The sequence below is a fragment of the Pseudophryne corroboree genome, chromosome 4, assembly GCF_028390025.1.
Source record: "Pseudophryne corroboree isolate aPseCor3 chromosome 4, aPseCor3.hap2, whole genome shotgun sequence".
In the NCBI taxonomy this organism is placed as follows: domain Eukaryota; kingdom Metazoa; phylum Chordata; class Amphibia; order Anura; family Myobatrachidae; genus Pseudophryne; species Pseudophryne corroboree.
In genome coordinates, this window is record NC_086447.1 from 875706969 (window position 1) to 875732456 (window position 25488).

General features: G+C 48.4%; 1 protein-coding gene across 4 annotated transcripts in view; it reads left to right on the forward strand.

Moving 5' to 3' along the window:
• KIF6 (kinesin family member 6) overlaps positions 1-25488 on the forward strand; it is an 873149-nt gene that overhangs the window by 477269 nt on the left and 370392 nt on the right. For all 4 annotated transcript variants that reach the window (XM_063918838.1, XM_063918839.1, XM_063918840.1 and 1 more), the window contains exon 15: positions 19281-19336. In XM_063918838.1, the coding sequence (XP_063774908.1) occupies positions 19281-19336 (56 nt within the window). The remainder of the gene's footprint in view (positions 1-19280; positions 19337-25488) is intronic.

Consider the following 25488-nt stretch of genomic DNA (forward strand, 5'->3'; position numbering starts at 1 on the left):
GCTACTACGTCCGTCTTGGCCAGACGTATCTTTTGGTTGAGATCCTGGTCGGTGGATATGGATTCCAAGAAAAACCTGGAGGTGCTTCCTTTCAAGGGAGACATTCTCTTTGGAGAAGACCTCAATAAGATTGTGGCTGATCTGGCTACTGCTAAAACAGCTTGCCTACCTAGTACGGCTTCTTCCGCACATAAGGCTAAAAGTACTTTTCCTCTGCTCTTTCGTCCTCCAGGTAAAGCAAAAGGTCAGGCGTACCCAAAGCAAGCTCGTGCTTCCAGACCCGCCAAGCCCAGACCAAAACAAGCCTGGGCGGCCCGTCAGCCTGCTTCCAAAACTGACAAGCCTGCCGCATGACGAGGTGGGCCTCCCTGTTGGGGATCCCATGGGGGTGGGCCGACTTCTAGGTTTTGCCCAGGAATGCTTGAAGACCACTTCCGATGCCTGGGTAAGGGAAGTCGTCACTCGAGGTTACGCCGTACCCTTCAAGAATCGTCCCCCTCATCGATTTTGCCTGATAGATGTTCCTCTGGACCCGACAAAGGCAAACAATCTGCATTCGGTGGTACATTCCCTCCTGACCACAGGAGTGGTAGTACAGGTGCCTCTGGCTCAGAGAGGCAAGGGGTACTATTCACCGCTGTTTCTAGTCCCGAAACTGAACAGGTCCTCGCGGCCCATTCTCAATCTGAAGTCCTTGAACAAGCATGTGTCGGTCTCCAAGTTTCGTGTGGAATCCCTGTGCTCTATTGTTCTGGCCTTGGAGCCTGGGGACTATATGGTCTCTTTGGACATACAGGATGCCTACCTGCATATTCCTGCTGCAGTGTCTCATCAGCAGTACCTGAGGTTTGCGGTGGGCAACCTTAATTACCAATTTCAGGCGTTATCCTTTGGTTTGACAACGGCTCCCGAGTTTTCACCAAAGTAATGGCGGTCATGATGGCTACACTCCGCTGTCAAGGGGTCAGGATCCTACCGTACTTGGACGATTTGTTGATCCTGGCAAATTCCACAGAACTTCTACTGTGTCATCTAGATTTGACGGTCCAGTTCATAAATGCCCACGGGTGGCTGATCAACTGGAAGAAATCCTCCCTGGTTCCTCCTCGGAACATGGTACACCTGGGAGCGTTATTGGACACTCACAACCAACGGTTGTTCTGGTCTCCGGAGAATGTCCTGAAGCTTCAAGTGCTAGGTCTCATGGTGTCGGCTTTCGACACGGTGGAATATGCTCAATTCCATTCTCGCCCTCTGCAGGAGTTAATTCTGACCAAGTGGGACGGCCTGCCTCACCGGATCAGATCTTACATGATCTCTTTGTCTCCGGAGGTCCGCCTGTCACTGAACTGGTGGCTTCAGGACCAGCGGTTGAGCAGGGGCCGTCCCTTCTGGATATCCCACTGGGTCCTTCTGACGACGGATGCCAGTCTGAGAGGTTGGGGTGCAGTGTTGGAACAACATTTGCTTCAGGGTCGGTGGACCAAGGAGGAGTCTCTACTCCCAATAAATATTCTGGAACTGCGGGCAGTGTTCAATGCGTTGACAATGGCCCAGCATCTAATACAGAACAGACCTGTTCAAGTACAATCGGACAACGCCACCACGGTGGCGTACAGCAATCATCAAGGTGGCACTCGAAGCCGCATGGCAATGAGGAAAGTATCACGGATTCTTCAGTGGGCAGAACGCCATCTGCCGGCTATATCCGCAGTGTTCATTCCGGGGATGCTAAACTGGGAAGCAGACTTTCTCAGTCATTAGGACGTACACGCCGGAGAATGGAGCCTCCATCCGGAGGTGTTTCAACTTCTTGTGGACAGGTGGGGCCTTCCAGATGTGGACCTGATGGCGTCTCGACACAATCACAAGGTTCCGGTCTTCTTAACAAGGACAAGGGATCCTCAAGCAGCGTTCGTGGATGCTCTGTCAATCCCATGGAACTTTCGGCTGCCGTACGTGTTCCCTCCGGTGTCACTCCTGCCCAGAGTAATACGGAAGTTCAAGCAAGAAGGAGGAAACCTACTTCTGCTCGCTCCAGCGTGGCCCAGACGTCACTGGTTCTCCGACCTACAGGGCCTCTCGCTAGATCGTTCCCTTCTACTTCCACAATGACCAGACCTCCTCGTTCAGGGCCCTTGTGTTTACCAGGACTTGGCCCGTCTGTCTTTGACGGCATGGCTCTTGAAGCTTTCGTCCTGAGGGCGAAGGGTTTTTCTGAGGTGGTCGTTCAAACTATGTTGAAGTCCCGTAAGCCAGCTTCTGCTCGGATTTACCATAGGGTCTGGAATGCTTACTTTACTTGGTGTGCGTCTCACAATCATGACGTTTTCAAGTTTAGCACGGCCAAACTGTTGGCCTTCCTACAACAGGGCCTGGATTTAGGCCTGCGTCTGGCCTCCCTCAAGGTTCACATTTCTGCCTTGTCGGTTTGTTTTCAGAGAAAGATTGCTGCCCTTCCGGATGTTCATACATTCACTCAGGGAGTGTTGCGGATTCAGCATCCTTATGTACCTCCTGTGGCCTCTTGGGATCTGTTGGTGGTACTGGAGGCCTTGCAAGGGTCTCCATTTGAACCTCTTGCCTCTGCTGACCTTAAGTTACTGTCCCTTAAGGTGCTATTTTTGCTGGCTATTGCTTCAGCTAGAAGGGACTCGGACTTGGGTGCCTTATCCTGTAAGTCCCCCCATTTGATTTTTCATCGTGACTGGGCGGTTCTTAGAACGCGGCCGGGTTATTTACCCAAGGTGGTGTCTTCATTCCACCTTAACCAGGAGATTGTGGTTCCGGCCTTTAATTCTCCTGAATTGTCTTCCAAAGAGCGGTCTTTGGATTTGGTACGGGCTCTCCGTATCTATGTGAAGAGAACATCCTCCATTAGGAAATCTGATTCTCTGTTTGTACTGTTTGGTTTTCACAAACGTGGCTGGCCTGCTTCCAAGCAGACCCTGGCCAGATGGATTAGAATGGTGATTGCACATGCTTATGTACAGGCTGGTCGTCCTGCTCCTGCTACCATCAAAGCCCATTCTACTCGGTCGGTTGGACCTTCTTGGGCGGCCCACCGTGGTGCGACCCTTGAACAATTGTGCAAGGCGGCTATGTGGTCCTCAGGGAACATGTTTATTAGGTTCTATGCCTTTGATATGCCGGGTTCTTGTGCCCGCTACAGTGCATCCCCTCCCATAAGGAACTGCTTTAGGACATCCCCGATGTTAATCCTTGTGGAGCCCAGTGTACCCCGCAGCAGAAAACGACGCCCACCCTGACGCACTTAGCTTCTTTGGGTTGGTGTGGCATAGCCGCTAACACCCTCTCCTGTGGTGTGTGGTGTAATTGGCTACGAGCGATTGTCGTCTCTAGAACCTGCATTGGGCTGGTTAACGAAATTGAGCTCCTGTGCACGGAGGCGGGGTTATAGAGGAGGCGGCACTGTGCATCTTGGGAACAGTCAAAGCTTTGAGCCTGTTGGTGCCTCGGATCAAGATCCTACTCTACACCCCAATGTTAATCCTTGTGGAGCCCAGTGTACCTCGCAGAAAGAGATTTATGGTAAGTTCTTACCATAAATCTCGTTTTGTCCACCTCATACAGTCCCATACCCACCATGTGTAACATTATGCCTCAATAATAGCCTTAATATCCACCTCATACAGTCCAATACCCACCGTGTATAACCTCATGCCTTAATAATAGTTTGTGTTCACTGCATACAGTATACAGCCCCATATCCACCATGTGTAACCTCATGCCTCAATAATAGATTGTTTTCACCTCATACAGTCCCATACCCACCATGTGTAACCTCATGCCTCAAGATTGTTTTCACCTCATACAGTCTAATAATCACCATGTGTAACCTCATGCCTCGATAATAGATTCTGTTGTCCTCATACAGTCCCATACCCGCCATGTATAACATCATTCATCAATAATAGCCTTAATATCCACCTTATGCAGTCAAATACCCACCATGTATAACCTCATGTCTCGATAATAGATTGTGTGCACTTCATACGGTGCAGTAACATCACGCATCAATAATAGCCTTATATTCACCACAAGCAGCCACATACCTACCATATATAAGCTCATGCCTCAATAATTACCTTTTTTTTCTCATCATAAAGCCACATACCCACCATATATACCGTAACTTCATGCCTCAATAATAACCTTATACGCACCAAATATAGCTCCATACCCACCATGCATTGGCCTTATACAAGAAAGGTGGTAGCATGCTCAGGTAGCAGCGGTTGTAATCTGCAGTACGTTGTGACATCTGTGATACAGTATATTAGTTATTTGTGTTACAGACTGTACAATAAAGTCTACTAGATCCAGTACTTTATGGGGTTAGAGATACAGAAGAGTGTGTGTGTATGTGTGTGGGGTGTACATGTTGGGAGACTTTACATATACTGTACTCCCAGTTATGTCACCATGTAAACGCACATTAGCAATGGGACTGTAAATACTGTGAAGACTTTATAGGTAGAAATTGCATGCGGGGGAAAGAGAACTAAAAAGATACTTATAGGGATATGGTACAAGCCGTCTGATATTAATGTGTCTGATGAGGAATTGTTACTGAAGCAAATTGAAAAAGCGGAAGTATTAGGAGACGTAATAGTGATGAGAGATTTTCACTATCCAGTGATAAATTGGATAAATGATTCATTTGATACTGCTAGGGTTAATAGGTTTTTAAACACACTAAATTATCACTACTTACTTCAACTAATCGAGGAACCAACTAGGTACAATGCAATCTTAGACCTGGTATTAACAAACAATGGGGATTTGATATCAAATATTATAGTAGGGGAGCCCATGGGAAACAACAACCACAAATATTATAGTAGGGGAGCCCATGGGAAACAGCAACCACAGTATGGTTTCATTCAATATTAGTTTTCACAAGCAGCCCTATATCGGCTCAACTAAGACTCTAAACTTTAGCAAAGCCAACTTTGACATGATAAGGAAAGCTCTAAGGGACTTTGAGGCAGATGTATTAACTTGGTGAAGGCATAAGGAAGTGATAAACCAGTGATATGTGCAAGGTGATAAAGGCAACAGCCAATCAGATCCTAACTGTTATTTTACATATTGGAGGTGATTGGCTGGTGCCTTTATCACCTTGCACATATCACTGGTTTATCACTTCATTATGCCTTCTCCAGGTTAATACTTCTGCCCCAGTGACTGGGAAATTAATACATTCAACAGCAAAAGATTAAAAAAAGAGAGTATAGGCCCTTTAAAAAGCAATATGGGTGTCATAATCAAAGACGACAGTGACATAGCGGAAAAATTAAACAAGTTTTTTCATCTGTATTCACAAGAGGGGACCAGATGGCGGGATTGACGCATAACTTCAACAATGATAGTGTCCCACTGCTTAATGCTTATTTAAGTTGGGAAGTAGTCTGTGACTGATTAAAAAAAATTAAGATTAATACAATCTGGTCCCGACAGAATTCACCCAAAGGTTCTCATTGAGCTACACTCCGAATTAGCAAAACCCCTATATTTGATTTTCACTGACTCACTTAGATCAGGCATTGTCCCCAAAGACTGGCGTATAGCGGAAGTAGTGCCAATATTTAAAAGGGGAAGTAAATCTGAACCGGGTAATTATAGACCAGTAAGTCTTACATCTATAGTGGGGAAAGTACTGGAAGGTATTTTAAGAGATAGAATACAGTTCCTTGAAACCAATAAAGTTATTAATAGGAACCAACACGAATTTGTGAAGGATAGATCATGTCAAACTAACTTAATAGGCTTTCTCTAACGTCCTAGTGGATGCTGGGGACTTCGAAAGGACCATGGGGAATAGCGGCTCCGCAGGAGACTGGGCACAAAGTAAAAGCTTTAGGACTAGCTGGTGTGCACTGGCTCCTCCCCCTATGACCCTCCTCCAAGCCTCAGTTAAGATTTTGTGCCCGAACGAGAAGGGTGCAATCTAGGTGGCTCTCCTGAGCTGCTTAGAGTAAAAGTTTAAATAGGTTTTTTTATTTTCAGTGAGACCTGCTGGCAACAGGCTCACTGCATCGAGGGACTAAGGGGAGAAGAAGCGAACTCACCTGCGTGCAGAGTGGATTGGGCTTCTTAGGCTACTGGACATTAGCTCCAGAGGGACGATCACAGGCCCAGCCATGGATGGGTCCCGGAGCCGCGCCGCCGGCCCCCTTACAGAGCCAGAAGAGTGAAGAGGTCCGGAAAATCGGCGGCAGAAGACGTCCTGTCTTCAATAAGGTAGCGCACAGCACCGCAGCTGTGCGCCATTGCTCTCAGCACACTTCACACTCCGGTCACTGAGGGTGCAGGGCGCTGGGGGGGGGCGCCCTGGGACGCAATGAAAATACCTTAAATGGCTAAAAATACATCACATATAGCTCCTGGGCTATATGGATGTATTTAACCCCTGCCAGTTTTCCACAAAAAAGCGGGAGAAAGGCCGCCGAAAAAGGGGCGGAGCCTATCTCCTCAGCAAACAAGCGCCATTTTTTCCTCACAGCTCCGTTGGAGGAAGTCTCCCTGACTCTCCCCTGCAGTCCTGCACTACAGAAACAGGGTAAAACGAGAGGGGGGGCACTAAATTGGCATATTAATATATACAGCAGCTATATTAGGGAAAAACACTTATATAAGGTTATCCCTGTATATATATAGCGCTCTGGTGTGTGCTGGCAAACTCTCCCTCTGTCTCCCCAAAGGGCTAGTGGGGTCCTGTCCTCTATCAGAGCATTCCCTGTGTGTGTGCTGTGTGTCGGTACGCTGTGTCGACATGTATGAGGAGGAAAATGGTGTGGAGGCGGCGCAATTGCCTGTGTTAGTGATGTCACCCCCTAGGGAGTCGACACCTGACTGGATGGTCTTATGGAAAGAATTACGTGATAGTGTCGGCACTTTACAAAAGACTGTTGACGACATGAGACAGCCGGCAAATCAGTTAATACCTGTACAGGCGTCTCAAACACCGTCAGGGGCTATAAAACGCCCGTTACCTCAGGTCGATACAGACACTGACACGGACACTGACTCCAGTGTCGACGGTGAGGAAACAAACGTATTTTCCAGTAGGGCCACACGTTACATGATCACGGCAATGAAGGAGGTTTTGAACATTTCTGATACTACAAGTACCACAAAAAAGGGTATTATGTGGGGTGTGAAAAAACTACCCGTAGTTTTTCCTGAATCAGATGAATTAAATGAGGTGTGTGATGAAGCGTGGGTTTCCCCCGATAAAAAACTGCTAATTTCTAAAAAATTATTGGCATTATACCCTTTCCCGCCAGAGGTTAGGGCGCGTTGGGAAACACCCCCTAGCGTAGATAAGGCGCTCACACGCTTATCAAAACAAGTGGCGTTACCGTCTCCTGATACGGCCGCCCTCAAGGAACCAGCTGATAGGAAGCTGGAAAATATCCTTAAAAGTATATACACACATACTGGTATTATACTGCGACCAGCAATCGCCTCAGCCTGGATGTGCAGTGCTGGGGTGGCTTGGTCGGATTCCCTGACTGAAAATATTGATACCCTGGACAGGGACAATATATTATTGACTATAGAGCATTTAAAGGATGCATGTCTATATATGCGAGATGCACAGAGGGATATTTGCACTCTGGCATCAAGAGTAAGTGCGATGTCCATTTCTGCCAGAAGAGGATTATGGACGCGACAGTGGTCAGGGGATGCGGATTCCAAACGGCATATGGAAGTATTGCCGTATAAAGGGGAGGAGTTATTTGGGGTCGGTCTATCGGACCTGGTGGCCACGGCAACGGCTGGAAAATCCACCTTTTTACCCCAAGTCACCTCGCAGCAGAAAAAGATACCGTCTTTTCAGGCTCAGTCCTTTCGTCCCCATAAGGGCAAGCGGGCAAAAGGCCACTCATATCTGCCCCGGGGCAGAGGAAGGGGAAAAAGACTGCAGCAAACAGCCTCTTCCCACGAACAGAAGCCCTCCCCCGCTTCTGCCAAGTCCTCAGCATGACGCTGGGGCCTTACAAGCGGACTCAGGCACGGTGGGGGCCCGTCTCAAGAATTTCAGCGCGCAGTGGGCTCACTCGCAAGTGGACCCCTGGATCCTGCAGGTGATATCTCAGGGGTACAAATTGGAATTCGAGACGTCTCCCCCCTCGCCGGTTCCTGAAGTCTGCTTTACCAACGTCTCCCCCCGACAGGGAGGCGGTATTGGAAGCCATTCACAAGCTGTATTCCCAGAAGGTGATAATCAAGGTACCCCTCCTACAACAGGGAAAGGGGTATTATTCCACGCTGTTTGTGGTACCGAAGCCGGACGGCTCGGTGAGACCCATTTTAAATCTGAAATCCTTGAACACTTACATAAAAAGGTTCAAGTTCAAGATGGAGTCACTCAGAGCAGTGATAGCGAACCTGGAAGAAGGGGACTATATGGTGTCTCTGGACATCAAGGATGCTTACCTCCATGTCCCAATTTGCCCTTCTCACCAAGGGTACCTCAGGTTTGTGGTACAGAACTGTCACTATCAGTTTCAGACGCTGCCGTTTGGATTGTCCACGGCACCCCGGGTCTTTACCAAGGTAATGGCCGAAATGATGATTCTTCTTCGAAGAAAAGGCGTCTTAATTATCCCTTACTTGGACGATCTCCTGATAAGGGCAAGGTCCAGAGAACAGTTAGAGGTCGGAGTAGCACTATCTCAAGTAGTACTACGACAGCACGGATGGATTCTAAATATTCCAAAATCGCAGCTGATTCCGACGACACGTCTGCTGTTCCTAGGGATGATTCTGGACACAGTACAGAAAAAGGTGTTTCTCCCGGAGGAGAAAGCCAAGGAGTTATCCGACCTAGTCAGGAACCTCCTAAGACCAGGCCAAGTGTCAGTGCATCAATGCACAAGGGTCCTGGGAAAGATGGTGGCTTCTTACGAAGCGATTCCATTCGGCAGATTCCACGCAAGAACTTTTCAGTGGTATCTGCTGGACAAATGGTCCGGATCGCATCTTCAAATGCATCAGCGGATAACCCTGTCTCCAAGGACAAGGGTGTCTCTCCTGTGGTGGTTACAGAGTGCTCATCTCCTAGAGGGCCGCAGATTCGGCATTCAGGATTGGGTCCTGGTGACCACGGATGCCAGCCTGAGAGGCTGGGGAGCAGTCACACAGGGAAGAAATTTCCAGGGCTTGTGGTCAAGCATGGAAACGTCACTTCACATAAATATCCTGGAACTAAGGGCCATTTACAATGCCCTAAGTCAGGCAAGACCTCTGCTTCAGGGTCAGGCGGTGTTGATCCAGTCGGACAACATCACGGCAGTCGCCCACGTAAACAGACAGGGCGGCACAAGAAGCAGGAGGGCAATGATGGAAGTGGCAAGGATTCTTCGCTGGGCGGAGAATCATGTGATAGCACTGTCAGCAGTGTTCATTCCGGGAGTGGACAACTGGGAAGCAGACTTCCTCAGCAGACACGATCTTCACCCGGGGGAGTGGGGACTTCACCCAGAAGTCTTCCACATGATTGTGAACCGTTGGGAAAAGCCAAAGGTGGACATGATGGCGTCCCGCCTCAACAAAAAACTGGACAGATATTGCGCCAGGTCAAGGGACCCTCAGGCAATAGCTGTGGACGCTCTGGTAACACCGTGGGTGTACCAGTCAGTGTATGTGTTCCCTCCTCTTCCTCTCATACCAAAAGTACTGAGAATCATAAGAAGGAGAGGAGTAAAGACTATACTCGTGGCTCCGGATTGGCCAAGAAGGACTTGGTACCCGGAAATTCAAGAGATGCTCACGGAAGACCCGTGGCCTCTACCTCTAAGAAAGGACCTGCTCCAGCAGGGACCATGTCTGTTCCAAGACTTACCGCGGCTGCGTTTGACGGCATGGCGGTTGAACGCCGGATCCTGAAGGAAAAAGGCATTCCGGAGGAAGTCATCCCTACCCTGATCAAAGCCAGGAAGGATGTAACCATACAACATTATCACCGTATTTGGCGTAAATATGTTGCGTGGTGCGAGGCCAGGAAGGCCCCTACAGAGGAATTTCAACTGGGTCGTTTCCTGCATTTCCTGCAAACAGGACTGTCTATGGGCCTCAAATTAGGGTCCATTAAGGTTCAAATTTCGGCCCTGTCAATATTCTTCCAAAAAGAACTGGCTTCTGTTCCTGAAGTTCAGACGTTTGTCAAGGGAGTACTGCATATACCGCCTCCTTTTGTGCCTCCAGTGGCACCTTGGGATCTCAATGTAGTTTTGGGATTCCTAAAATCACATTGGTTTGAACCACTCACCACTGTGGACTTAAAATATCTCACATGGAAAGTGGTAATGCTGTTAGCCCTGGCTTCAGCCAGGCGTGTCTCAGAATTGGCGGCTTTATCCTATAAAAGCCCTTACCTAATTTTTCATACGGACAGGGCAGAATTGAGGACTCGTCCTCAATTTCTTCCTAAGGTGGTTTCAGCATTTCACTTAAACCAGCCTATTGTGGTGCCTGCGGCTACTAGGGACTTGGAGGATTCCAAGTTGCTGGACGTAGTCAGGGCCCTGAAAATATATGTTTCCAGGACGGCTGGAGTCAGAAAATCTGATTCGCTGTTTATCCTGTATGCACCCAACAAGCTGGGTGCTCCTGCTTCTAAGCAGACGATTGCTCGTTGGATTTGTAGTACAATTCAGCTTGCACATTCTGTGGCAGGCCTGCCACAGCCAAAATCTGTAAAAGCCCATTCCACACGGAAAGTGGGCTCATCTTGGGCGGCTGCCCGAGGGGTCTCGGCTTTACAACTTTGCCGAGCAGCTACTTGGTCAGGGGCAAACACGTTTGCTAAATTCTACAAATTTGATACCCTGGCTGAGGAGGACCTGGAGTTCTCTCATTCGGTGCTGCAGAGTCATCCGCACTCTCCCGCCCGTTTGGGAGCTTTGGTATAATCCCCATGGTCCTTTCGGAATCCCCAGCATCCACTATGACGTTAGAGAAAATAAGAATTTACTTACCGATAATTCTATTTCTCATAGTCCGTAGTGGATGCTGGGCGCCCATCCCAAGTGCGGATTGTCTGCATTACTTGTACATAGTTATTGTTACAAAAATCGGGTTATTGTTGTTGTGAGCCATCTTTTCAGAGGCTCCTTCTGTTATCATGCTGTTAACTGGGTTCAGATCACAAGTTGTACGGTGTGATTGGTGTGGCTGGTATGAGTCTTACCCGGGATTCAAAATCCTTCCTTATTGTGTACGCTCGTCCGGGCACAGTATCCTAACTGAGGCTTGGAGGAGGGTCATAGGGGGAGGAGCCAGTGCACACCAGCTAGTCCTAAAGCTTTTACTTTGTGCCCAGTCTCCTGCGGAGCCGCTATTCCCCATGGTCCTTTCGGAGTCCCCAGCATCCACTACGGACTATGAGAAATAGAATTATCGGTAAATAAATTCTTATTTTTATGAGACAGTTAGTGCGAAACTAGATCAGAGTAAAGAGGTGAATATAATTTTTTTAGACTTTGCTAAAGCTTTCGATACAGTACCTCACATGAGACTTATCTACAAATTAAGAGAACTTGGGCTATGGAGCACAATATGTACTTGGGTTACAAATTGGTTGGAAAAAAGGGAGCAATGAGTAGTGGTAAATGGAACGTTTTCGAATTGATCAGAAGTACTAAGTGGTGTGCCACAAGGGTCTGTACTTGGACCGCTATTGTTTAACAATTTCATAAATGATCTAGAAGTAGGTCTAGAGAGTACAGTGTTAATTTTTGCAGACAGTAGCAAATTGTGTAAAGTTATAAATTCAGAGGGGGGTGCTAAGTCTCTACAGAACAACTTATTTAAACTGGAAACATGGGCAGCAAAATGGAGAATGCAGTTCAATATAGACAAATGTAAAGTAATGCACTTAGGTAGTAAAAACAAAAACACTACCTACATACTAAATGGGGGAAAATTAGGGGATTCTGTATTGGAAAAAGATTTAGGTGTCCACATAGATAACAAACGTAGCAGTAGTACCCAAAGTAGGATTTTAGCAGCAAACAAGGTATTGACATGCATAAAGCGGGGAATTGATGCAAGGGATGAGAGTGTTATACTCCCATTATTTCTCTTACATCCTAGAGGATGCTGGGGACTCCAAAAGGACCATGGGGTATAGACGGGATCCGCAGGAGATATTGGCACACTATAAGACTTTGAATGGGTGTGAACTGGCTCCTCCCTCTATGCCCCTCCTCCAGACCTCAGTTAGATTCTGTGCCCAGAGAGACTGGACACACACTAGGGGAGCTCTCCTGAGTTTCTCTGAAAAGACTTTCTGTTAGGTTTTTTATTTTCAGGGAGACCTGCTGGCTACAGGCTCCCTGCTTCGTGGGAGTCAGGGGAAAGAAGTCAGACCTACTTCTTCTGAGTTAAAGGCTCTGCTTCTTAGGCTACTGGACACCATTAGCTCCAGAGGGTTCGATCACTTGGTGCGCCTAGCTGCTTGTTCCGGAGCCGCACCGTCAACCCCCTCACAGAAGCCAGAAGAAAGAGGCCGGGTGAGTATACAGAAGAAAGAAGACTTCAGTAACGAGGTACAGCGCAGCGGTTGTGCTGCGCCCCATGCTCCCACACATACTTCCAAAGGCACTCACAGGGTGCAGGGCGCAGGGGGGGGGGGGGCGCCCTGGGCAGCATGTTACTGAGGCTATAAAACTGGCAGAAAGACATATTATAAGTGCCTAGGCACTAAATATGAGCGGGAAAATAGCGCCCCGGTGAGGGGGCGTGGCTTAGCCCTCACAGCTTACCAGCACCATTTTCTCTTTTCACAGACATTGCAGAGACGCTGGCCCGGATCTCCACTCTCCTTATCAAGTACAGGGAGCAAAAGGGGGGGGGGGGGGGGGGGGGGCGCAGTAATTTGGTGCTATTATAACAGCGCAGACATCATATATTTATTTTTCAGTAGTATATGGGCGCTGGGGTGTGAGCTGGTATACTCCCTCTGTGTTTTCTCTAACAGGCTTCCCTGTGGCTCTGTCCCCTATAGCCAGTGTGACTGTGTGTGTGTCGGTACGGTGTGTCGACATGTCTGAGGCTGAGTGCTCCTCCCCGGAGGAAGTTACTGGGGGCGCAGAGAAGGATTTGGGAGTGACTCTGTCGGCACCGCCGACTACTGATTGGGTGAATATGTTGAGTACATTGAATGCAAATGTGGCGTTATTGTCTAAGAGGCTGGATAAATCTGATTCTCAGACACAAACGTGGAGAAAATCCATGGAGGACGCCTTATCCCAGGTACAGGTCCCCTCAGGGTCACAAAAGCGTTCATTTACCCAAATAGCTGATACGGATACCGACACGGACTCTGACTCCAGTGTCGACTATAGAGAGGCCAGTTTACATCCAAAATTGGTTAAGAGTATTCAGTACATGATTGTGGCTATTAAAGATGTTTTACATATTTCTGGAGTACCTGCTGTTCCTGATACAAGGGTTTGTTTGTATAAGGGAAAGAAACCTGAGGTGACATTTCCCCCCTCTCATGAACTGAACGCTCTTTGTGAAAAAGCTTGGGAATCGCCTGATAAAAGGTGGCAGATTCCCAAGAGAATTTTTATGGCATATCCTTTCCCTTCTGACGACAGGGAAAAGTGGGAGTCATCTCCCAATGTGGACAAGGCTCTGTCCCGGCTGTCCAAGAAGGTGGCGCTTCCGTCTCCCGACATTGCTGCCCTCAAGGATCCTGCGGATCGTAAGCAGGAAACGACATTAAAGGCCATTTATGTCACTACAGGTGCACTCCTCAGACCTGCCGTGGCGTCGGCTTGGGTGAGTAGTGCTATTGCTAAGTGGGCTGATAATTCGGCATCTGACATGGATACCCTGGATAGGGATAACATTCTTTTGACTCTCGGTTATATCAGGGACGCTGCAGCTTACCTAAAGGATGCGGCGAGGGATATTGGCCTCTTGGGATCAAGGGCCAATGCCATGGCAGTCTCGGCCAGGAGAGCGCTGTGGATTCATCAATGGAATGCTGATGCCGACTCCAAGAAAGCTATGGTAGCTCTCCCTTATAAAGGTAGTGTCTTGTTTGGTGACGGCCTCGCTGACCTGGTGTCTACCGCTACAGCGGGTAAGTCATCTTTTCTTCCTTATGTTCCAGCACAACAGAAAAAGGCACCCCATTATCAGATGCAGTCCTTTCGGCCTAATAAATACAAAAAAGGAAGAGGCTCGTCCTTCCTTGCTTCAAAATGCAGAGGAAGGGGAAAAAGGTCGCCTGCTGTGTCAGGCTCCCGGGTCCAAAAGTCCTCCCCGGCCTCTGCCAAGTTCACCGCATGACGCTGGGGCTCCCCTACGGGAGTCCGTGCCGGTCGGGGCGCGTCTCCGACTCTTCAGTCAGGTCTGGTTTCACTCGGGCCTAGATCCTTGGGTGTTAAACATAGTGTCCCAAGGGTACAAACTGGAGTTTCAGGAGGTGCCCCCCCCCCCACCGATTTTTCAAGTCAGCCTTGCCAGTTTCTATCCCAGAAAGGGAGGTAGTGAATGCTGCGATACAAAAGCTGTGTCTCCAGAGTGTCATTATCCCGGTACCCCCGTCCCAACGGGGAGAAGGGTTTTATTCGAGCCTCTTTGTCGTGCCAAAGCCAGACGGCTCGGTCAGACCGATCCTGAACTTAAAATCCCTCAATCTGTATTTAAAAACTTTCAAGTTCAAGATGGAATCTCTTCGAGCAGTGATTTCCAATCTAGAAGGGGGGGATTTTATGGCGTCAGTCGACATAAAAGATGCCTACTTGCACGTCCCGATATATCCTCCACATCAGGCTTTCCTGAGATTTGCGGTGCAGGATTATCATTACCAATTTCAGACGTTGCCGTTTGGGCTTTCCACGGCCCCAAGGGTCTTCACCAAAGTGATGGCGGAAATGATGGTACTCCTACGCAAGCAGGGTGTCACAATTATCCCGTATTTGGACGATCTCCTGATAAAGGCGAGATCGAAGGAGCTGTTGCTAAGAAATGTGGAACTCTCCCTGACGGTTTTGCAACATCATGGTTGGATTCTAAATTTGCCAAAGTCTCAGTTGATTCCGACAACTCGGCTGCCTTTCTTGGGCATGATCCTGGACCTGGAACTGCAGAGAGTGTTTCTTCCGGCGGAAAAAGCTCTGGAAATCCAATGGAGATTCTGAAACCAGCAAGAGTGTCGATTCATCAATGCACTTGTGTGCTAGGGAAGATGGTTGCGGCTTACGAAGCCATTCCGTTTGGCAGATTTCATGCCCGGGTGTTTCAGTGGGACCTGCTGGACAGATGGTCCGGGTCTCACCTGCACATGCACCGGAAAATAAGTCTATCTTCCAGGACCAGAATTTCTCTCCTGTGGTGGCTGCAAAGTTCTCACCTTCTAGAGGGACACAGGTTCGGGATCCAGGATTGGGTCCTGCTGACCACGGATGCAAGTCTCCGAGGCTGGGGAGCAGTCACACAAGGAAGAAGTTTCAAGGGAAAATGGTTAAGCCAGGAAACTTGCCTCCACATAAACGTTCTGGAGTTAAGAGCCATTTACAACGGCCTTCTGCAAGCGGAACACCTCCTTCGAGGTCTACCTGTCCTGATTCAATCGGACAACGTAACATCGGTGGCGTACGTAAACAGCAACAAAGAGCAGAACAAAGAGCGGCGATGGCGGAGGCCACAAGAGTTCTCCGCTGGGCCGAAAAACACGTGAGCGCTCTGTCAGCAGTCTTCCTTCTGGGCGTGGACAACTGGGAAGCAGACTTCCTCAGCAGATACGATCTCCATCCAGGAGAGTGGTCTCTTCATCAAGAGGTATTTGCAGAAGTGACAAGGCGTTGGGGAATTCCTCAAGTAGACATGATGGCGTCTCGCCTCAACAGGAAGCTTCCAAGGTATTGTTCCAGGTCAAGGGACCCCCAAGCCAGTGCAGTGGACGCCCTGGTGACTTCGTGGGTGTTTCAGTCGGTATATGTGTTCCCTCCACTTCCTCTCATTCCAAAAGTGTTGAGGATCATAAGACGAACAATAGTTCCAGCAGTACTCGTCGTTCCAGATTGGCCACGGAGGGCCTGGTATCCGATCTTCAGGAATTGCTCATAGAAGATCCTTGGCCGCTTCCTCTCAGAGAGGACCTGTTACTGCCGGGGCCATGCGTATTTCAAGACTTACCGTGGCTGCGTTTGATGGCGTGGAGGTTGAACGTCAAATCCTAGCTCGAAAGGGTATTCCCGGGGAAGTCATCCCCGCTCTCCTTAAGGCTAGAAAGGAGGTCACGGCGAAGCATTATCACCGTATTTGGAGAAAATATGTGTCGTGGTGTGAAGCCAAGAAAGCTCCTACGGAGGAGTTTCAGCTGGGTCGTTTCCTCCATTTTTTGCAGGCAGGTGTGGATGCAGGCCTGAAATTGGTTTCCATCAAAGTGCAGATTTCGGCTTTATCTATTTTCTTTCAAAAAGAATTGGCCGCCCTTCCTGAAGTTCAGACTTTCGTGAAGGGAGTGCTGCATATCCATCCTCCGTTTGTGCCACCTGTGGCACCGTGGGATTTTGACGTGGTGTTACAATTTCTTATGTCTCACGGGTTTGAACCTTTGCGAAAGGTTGAGTTGAAATATCTCACTTGGAAAGTGGTCATGCTTTTGTCCTTATCATCCGCCAGACGGGTGTCGGAATTGGCAGCTTTGTCTCACAAGAGCCCATATTTGATTTTCCATGTGGATAGAGCGGAATTGAGGACTCGTCAACAATTTCTGCCGAAGGTGGTGTCTTCATTTCACATAAATCAACCTATTGTGGTGCCTGTGGCTACGGATGCCGTGACGGTGCCAAAATCTCTCGATGTCGTGAGAGCTTTGAAAATTTATGTCGCCAGAACGGCTCTTGTTAGGAAAACGGAGGCTCTGTTTGTCCTGTACGCTTCCAACAAGATTGAAAATCCTGCTTCCAAGCAAACTATTGCACGCTGGATTTGTAATACGATTCAGCACGCTCATTCTACGGCCGGATTGCCGTTGCCAAAGTCAGTTAAGGCCCATTCTACCAGGAAGGTGGGCTCATCTTGGGCGGCTGCCCGAGAGGTCTCGGCACTTCAACTTTGCCAAGCAGCTACGTGGTCGGGTTCAAACACTTTTGCTAAGTTCTACAAGTTTGATACCCTGGCTGATGAGGACCTTATGTTTGCTCAATCGGTGCTGCAGAGTCGTCTGCACTCTCCCGCCCGGTCTGGAGCTTTGGTATAGACCCCATGGTCCTTTTGGAGTCCCCAGCATCCTCTAGGACGTAAGAGAAAATAGGATTTTAATACGTACCAGTAAATCCTTTTCTCCTAGTCCGTAGAGGATGCTGGGCGCCCATCCCAGTGCGGACTGTTACTTGCAGTTGTATTGTTAGTTGTTGTTTTCGGTTACACGAAGGTTGTGTATCGGTTATGTTCAGCTTGTTGCTGTTTTTCGTTCATACTGTATCTGGTATTCCTGCTAATCCAGTTGTACGGTGTGTTTGTGGTGTGAGCTAGTATGTATCTCACCCTTAGTGTAACAAAAATCCTTTTCCTCGAAATGTCCGTCTCCCTGGGCACAGTTCCTATAACTGAGGTCTGGAGGAGGGGCATAGAGGGAGGAGCCAGTTCACACCCATTCAAAGTCTTATAGTGTGCCCATGTCTCCTGCGGATCCCGTCTATACCCCATGGTCCTTTTGGAGTCCCCAGCATCCTCTACAGACTAGGAGAAAAGGATTTACCGGTAGGTATTAAAATCCTATTATAAATCACTGGTACGGCCACATCTCGAATACTGCGCACAACTATGGGCACCATACTACAAAAAGGATATCTAGAACTAGAAAAGGTTCAGAGACGGGCGACCAAATTGATTAAGGGGATGGAAACGCTTGAATATGAGGAAAGGCTTGATAGGCTAGGTATGTTTATACTGGAAAAAAGGAGATTAAGAGGGGACGTGACCAACATTTACAAATATATAAGGGGTCAATACACAGAGCGCGCGGGGGATCTGTTTTTGGTAAGATCATCACAGAGGACACATGGATACCCGCTTAGGTTAGTCGAGAGGAGATTTCGCACACAGAGACGGAAAGTTTTCTTCGCAGTAAGGACAATATGTATTTGGAATTCCCTGCCTGAGAGAGTAGTAATGGCGGACTCGGTCACTACTTTTAAGAATGGGCTAGATAAATTCCTAATGGATAAGGATATACAGGGATATGGTGGGTAAATCATGCACTATAGTAATAAAACTAAATATATAAAGAAAACAAGGAGTACTTGACATAATGGCTAAACATCCACCACATTTAAAATTAGTCTTAAAAATATTACAGTGTAGGAGATCGCTAACAGGTTGAACTCGATGGACAATTGTCTTTTATCAAACTCAGAAACTATGTTACTATGTTACATTCTATTACACCCCAGGTAATATTGTCTGGAGGGACTTCTTCCAGCAGAGAATTTGCAAGTTTGCAGTTGTTATTATTATAGATCTCTAGTAAGGAATGTCATTAATAACTTGTTACCCTGGAGTCTGACAGTCGCTCACATACGGGGGGCATATTCACATCATGCCATCCGTCCTTGGGCCCAGCTGTATGCAGTAATGTAAAAGATATTTGGCACATTCTGTTATCTACTCTGGTGTTATTAGACATCTCCTGGGCAGTGCAGGGGCGTCTCACACGGTCTCCAGTTTCTGCCTCTTCAGCGTCTCAGTAGGTAGTCTGAGTAATTGTAGTGACTGGTCGCACAGAGAGCCGCAGTGTTTATTCCTAGGAGTTATTCTGAAAACTGAGAGTCATTCATGAGTCCCACCTTCCTCCCTTCACTCCCTTATCCCACTCATATATAAAAAAAGAAGGTGAAAAACGTCGTCATAGGGGGATTACTACATTACCCCTGCAACGTACTACAGGTGCACTGTCCTTCTACTTTTCCACTAGTATCCCCTGTAGCCTGTTATAAACTCCAGACAGATATACTGCCAACTAATATATGCTCACTAGCCACTAACTTTTAATTAATGTGGAACACATGGGAATGATCGATATCCTGACCGCCGGGAAACTAACTGCTTCCCAATGATAGATTAATGCTGTATTCCTGACTTGGGGAAATTATTGCTCTCAGCGTATAGTAATTTATCATTATTATGAGGCATACAACCTCTATGAGGAATGTATAGGAGATGACCATTCTGACTAACGTAATGGAAGTTTCTTACAGTGATTCTTTTATTCTTCTTAGATTCGCTGAAGCCAAATCTCTGGGAGAAGAAGTGAATAATGTGAGGAACAGAATCAGTGAGTACATTTCACATCCACGTGTTTATCCTATCGCTTATCACTAGTGGGGTGTGGAGCACACGCCTGTCGTGTAACTCGTTATACAGCCCCATAGCTACTGGGGTGCAGAGTATGTGCCTGTCATGTAACATGTTATACAGCCCCTGAGCTACTGGGGTGCAGAGCATGTGCCTATCATGTAACACGTTATACAGCCCCTGAGCTACTGGGGTGCAGAGTATGTGCCTGTCATGTAACACGTTATACAGCCCCTGAGCTACTGGGGTGCAGAGCATGTGCCTGTCATATAACACGTTATACAGCCTCTGAGCTACTGGGGTGCAGAGCATGTGCCTATTGTGTAACATGTTATACAGCCCCTGAGCTACTGGGGTGCAGAGCATGTGCCTGTCATGTAACATGTTATACAGCCCCTGAGCTACTGGGGTGCAGAGCATGTGCCTATCATGTAACACGTTATACAGCCCCTGAGCTACTGGGGTGCAGAGCATGTGCCTATCATGTAACGCGTTATACAGCCCCTGAGCTACTGGGGTACAGAGCATGTGCCTGTCATGTAACACGTTATACAGCCCCTGAGCTACTGGGGTGCAGAGCATGTGCCTGTCATGTAACACGTTATACAGCCTCTGAGCTACTGGGGTGCAGAGCATGTGCCTATTGTGTAACATGTTATACAGCCCCTGAGCTACTGGGGTGCAGAGTATGTGCCTGTCATGTAACACGTTATACAGCCCCTGAGCTACTGGGGTGCAGAGCATGTGCCTGTCATGTAACACGTTATACAGCCTCTGAGCTACTGGGGTGCAGAGCATGTGCCTATTGTGTAACATGTTATACAGCCCCTGAGCTACTGGGGTGCAGAGCATGTGCCTGTCATGTAACACGTTATACAGCCTCTGAGCTACTGGGGTGCAGAGCATGTGCCTGTTGTGTAACATGTTATACAGCCCCTGAGCTACTGGGGTGCAGAGCATGTGCCTGTCATGTAACATGTTATACAGCCCTTGAACTACTGGGGTGCAGAGCATGTGCCTGTCATGTAACACGTTATACAGCCTGTGAGCTACTGGGGTGCAGAGCATGTGCCTATTGTGTAACATGTTATACAGCCCCTGAGCTACTGGGGTGCAGAGCATGTGCCTGTCATGTAACATGTTATACAGCCCTTGAGCTACTGGGATGCAGAGCATGTGCCTGTCATGTAACACGTTATACAGCCTCTGACCTACTGGGGTGCAGAGCATGTGCCTATTGTGTAACATGTTATACAGCCCCTGAGCTACTGGGGTGCAGAGCATGTGCCTGTCATGTAACATGTTATACAGCCCTTGAGCTACTGGGGTGCAGAGCATGTGCCTGTCATGTAACGCGTTATACAGCCTCTGAGCTACTGGGGTGCAGAGCATGTGCCTATTGTGTAAAATGTTATACAGCTCCTACAGGTCATGGGGGAAAAAAAAGAAAGTGCAGGTGCAAACTCTAAGTACTAAACACTGCTAGTAAAACTGAGGTGCTTAACATAATTTTGGCCAACATTCCGTCTAGAGCACGGGTCCCCCTGTGCCAGCACAAGCCATCCGCCCCCAAGGCATCACACTAGTGAGAAGGTAGCATTGCAGGAGCACAGAGCCACAAAAAATGTCAACCTCCTGTATGGACTGCCCCAAGATGGCTGCCACTTGAACAATAGATTGCTGTCCAGGAGTGGTCTAAAAGGGGGTGATGTAATTGAAGATAAAAAGTATGCAGTGCAGCACCTGGTGGGAAACAGTGCACCAGAGACTATAAAAGGGACTGTTTGGCACCAAACATCATTCCTGAAGTAGCGGAGTGAAAGCGGAGCCAGGCGGCTGACTGTGCTATTTTAGTCAGACCTGCCTATGGGTGTGGCTACTGGAGAACAACCTATGAGGAGCTGGATAGCAGGGAAGTACCGCCCTGTGGTGGCTGGAGAGCAGGCTGCAGTAAGGAGCAGAACACGCTTTGTCAGTGCAGAGAGCAATGTGGATCTGAAGCTGTCCACTTGGGAGAGCGAGGCCAGTAGTCACAGAGCTGGGCATTTGCCAGCTAGTCCCTGAACCGAGAGGGAGACTCCGGTCATGGGTGAATGTCGCAGAGGGTTTTTCTTTAAGTAAGAAAGGGGTAACTATTGTCTACTGTATGTGAATTCCGTTACAGATAAGCGACTATTCTATATTTGCATATCTCTGCTGAGAGTCCTCTTTACTAGCTGTAACCAGTATGGCAGGGGAGATTACTACTAGCCAAGTTTCCCTGAGGAGATACGAGTGTTTGATATAACACTGCATAGTGCAGGTAAAGCGATTTATTATCAGACTGACGCGTTGATTCAGAGGTGAACGCAAATGCTGCAGCTGATGGGCTGTCTACTGAGAGGCCCACAATCTGCGGCTCTAGTCTGCTGGGGTGGGCAATAGTCACACTGTTGAGCGGATATTGGGGCTAATTCAGACCTGATCGCTAGGCTGCATTTTCGTACAGTCTATGTGTATGCACCGCAATGTGCAGGCGCGTCGCACGGGTACAAAGCGGATCACCGCTCAGCGATCCATTTGCACGGGCGTTCACAAGGAGATTGACAGGAAGAGGGAGTTTGTGGGTGGCAACTGACCATTTTCTGGGAGTGGTAGGAAAAACGCAGACGTGTCCAAGCGTTTGCAGGGCGGGTGTCTGACGTCAAATCCGGTCCCGGACAGGCTGAAGTGATCGCAGCGGCTGAGTAAGTCCTGGGCTACTCAGAGACTGCACAAAATCTGTTTGTACAGCTCTGCTACACATGCGACCGCACACTTGCACAGCTAAAATACACTCCCCCTGTGGGCGGCGACTATGCGAACGCAGGACTGCAAAAAAACCCTAGCGAGCGATCAGGTCTGAATTAGGCCCTTTGGCCGCAACATTGAACATTACAGCAATCCTGTAGTCGGTCAGAATCTATGACGGTACATGTGCTACTGATGCCAGTCTCAGACACCAGCACGCCTCTGATATTCCCACCAGTGAAAGCCACTTCCCAGTCACCGCCCATGCAATTCCGATCTGCCACCCCCGACAATGACATCTGACTCTGTCCGGGCCTGAATCAGAGTGCATACAGAGTATTCAGTTGTATAGTTTCTTTCGAGAAGACATTGGGCCTGATTCAGAGAGGGACACCGCGGCTGTGCTATAATATGCTAATGTAGCAGGAGGCGTCTTCTGTAAGTAGACGCCTCCTGCCGGCTTCTGTGATGCAGCATCGGATCATCTGCAAGGACATCGGTCATCTGAGTAACCCATAGGCTGCTCAGGATGGGTGGTGTGTTCACATAGCCGGGGCCAGCCACTCTGGGGCTAGAATGATGACTATCACCGTCCCTTCCCCACCCCCAAGTGGCCACAGCATGTTAGTCATCAGCTTAGGGGGGCGCTACGACCGTCGTCACAGACAGATCTACACATGCCCAGTGCAGATCCTGAAAACATTAAAGCGTGAACCATTGTGTTTACTGGCACAATGACCCGATGCCACAGAAGCCGGCACCAGGCCTCTATTTACACAAGCCGCCTCCTGCTGCATTCGCATATTTTAGCACAGCCGCTGCGTACAAAGCTGCCAGGACTGTGCTACTGCGTCCATCTCTTGCTCAGGCCCTGTATTTCTACTAATCATGCTGCTAGCATTTGTTTCTGGTAGTCAAAGAGATGCCGCAATTCTTCCTATATGTAAGACAAATCAATTTACCGTTGTGGCTTTGGCAGCAAACCTTGGGGTCAGTCCAATTAAGTGCGAAAGATGTGATGTGCCGTTTCTGCGGCACCCGATCTCGCATCCTTCGTGGGCCGGAACTCGTGTAAAATTGCCCTGAGCCCTATTGGGTGGCAAGCACTTTTGTGCGAGTTTGGGAGGCTTTAAAGTGCGGCCACTGCCGCGACAACTCGCACCTGCGAGGTCATCGCAGATAATTGGATCAACCCCATTATGTGGATTATACCGGTTGAATATAAGAAGGTCAGTGGTGTTTGGGCGGAGGTTTTGGTGGATGGTAGACCCACCCATTACCCCTGAGGGGTTCAGTATGATTTTCCGGCGGTTGGGATCCTGGCTGTCATAATACCGACGTCGAGATCCCGATGAATGAAATCCGGACAGGGGTGCGTAAAGGATATTCTCCCTTCTCCCCTACCCCCTAACCCACTCTTTCCGCAGCCCAACCCTAACCTACTGTCTTTAGTGCCTAACCCTAACCTCCCTGCGATGGTGCCTAAACCTAACCCCCCCAACCCGCTGCCTAACCCTAACATCTCCCCTGTCGCAGCCTAAACCTCCCGGGTTGGGGCTAAACGAACCCCTTACTGGCCGTAAACCTAACCCGTACCATACTTACTATGGGCTGTATGCCGGATGACGGGATTCTTGTGTCGGCCTCCTGACCCTTTTTGGATTCCGGCATCGGGATTCTGACCGGTGTCGGCATTCCCGACAGCCGGCATATTAACCGCATCTCCCTCTGAGGCCTGAGCAGATTCAGGTGGAGGCACTGGCAGACAACGGAGAGTCAGTAAGAAGAGTGTTGCTGAGTGGACCCCACTTACACACGACCTCACCTGGAGACATGTACCATAGGGGTGCGATTCTTTCTCTTGTCACCATTACTGAAATATTGTCGCTGTGACTGATGTTTGGAGAATGCTGGATATAGATGAGGAAGGAGGAATTGATGGTTATTGGTCCTCTGTTTTCAGATCTCCCTGTCACGGTGACACCATCTCTATCCCAGTACACCCAGATATACAGTAATGTACTCTAATGCTTCAGCTCTGTGTACCACCCACTGCGCTGGCTGTGCAGCAGGAACCATAATGAGCTGATGTGTATCTGAGCTATTATGTGTTTGCCATTGTACGTTGTACAGTAGGGAGTGCAGCCAGATGAGTGTTTGGGGATTGTTTTTCCCTGCACTGTCTATCTGATCCACTCCAGATCCCACATATGTAGATCAGTTACAGTTCCTCTCTGTCCTCTGTGCAAGTTGTCTTCTGCGCTATCATTTGTGTCTTTACATTTATTAGTTTATTACAATAGTTGCATAGCTTTAGGGAGTGCAGTGTTCTGCTGGGAGTCATGACAGCAGGCTTGCTTGACTTAAGGGTCACTACAGGCGTTGTGTGCAGACTTCATGAGACACATTCATTTTGGCTAATAACCAAGCCAGCACGATCCAAGTCCATGGCAAAAGACAAAATTAGGGGTTCACGAGCAGGGAAATCTCATTGATTCTGCAGTATACGCGGAATCAGTGAGATTCTGCGCGGCAATACCCTATTTTAGGCGCAGGGAAAAGGCTATATAGTTGAATAGCCTTTCCCCGCACCATGCAGTAATTACCTGACAATTAGCTGCGGAGTAAACCCAGCAGCTAATTGGAAATGCCCCCATGTGTCTTCTACCGCACCCATCCACCACCTAAAGTCTAGTTACTACTGTTTATCACTTGGTACTAAACTGCAGAGCCCAACGCATGTAGCTCAGTAGCCAAGGTTCTCCTGCTCAGTCCTTTAAACCCCAAACAGTTCATGTTTTCCAGGTCTCCTCACAGAATCACAAGTGAAATAATGTGCTCCACCTGTGGATCTTTCAGAATGTGTCAGTGAGTAATGAATACACCTGTGCACCTACTGGGTGACCTGGAAAACGGGAACTGTTTGGGGTCCTGAGGACCAGGTTTGAGAACCACATGGACTTTTTCTTGCAGTAACCAGGATCAGGAACCCTGTGTGTGAGCAGTAATTTAGTGAGGAGGGAGGAATTTAGAGGGACGTCCAGGTGTAGAGCCCTCTGATGGAGGGGGTCATATTGGAGAGTCTGCAGGCTTGTGCATTAGATGTGCATTTACAGTGTGAGCAAACACTGAAACGCTTGTAACACATTTCATATCAAGTACAATAAATGCATAGACATGCTGCCTAAACGTGCTGGGGCTGACTCTGAGTTGGAATAATCAGTGTGTTTTGCATATAGCGCATATACATACACATACAGAGCATATTTGCATGTCCGTCCTATTCTGAGTCATATGGAACTTGGGTGGATCTATCTTCCCGTGAAGTTGGATGGTTTTTGTCAACAGTAATGCGCACAGAAC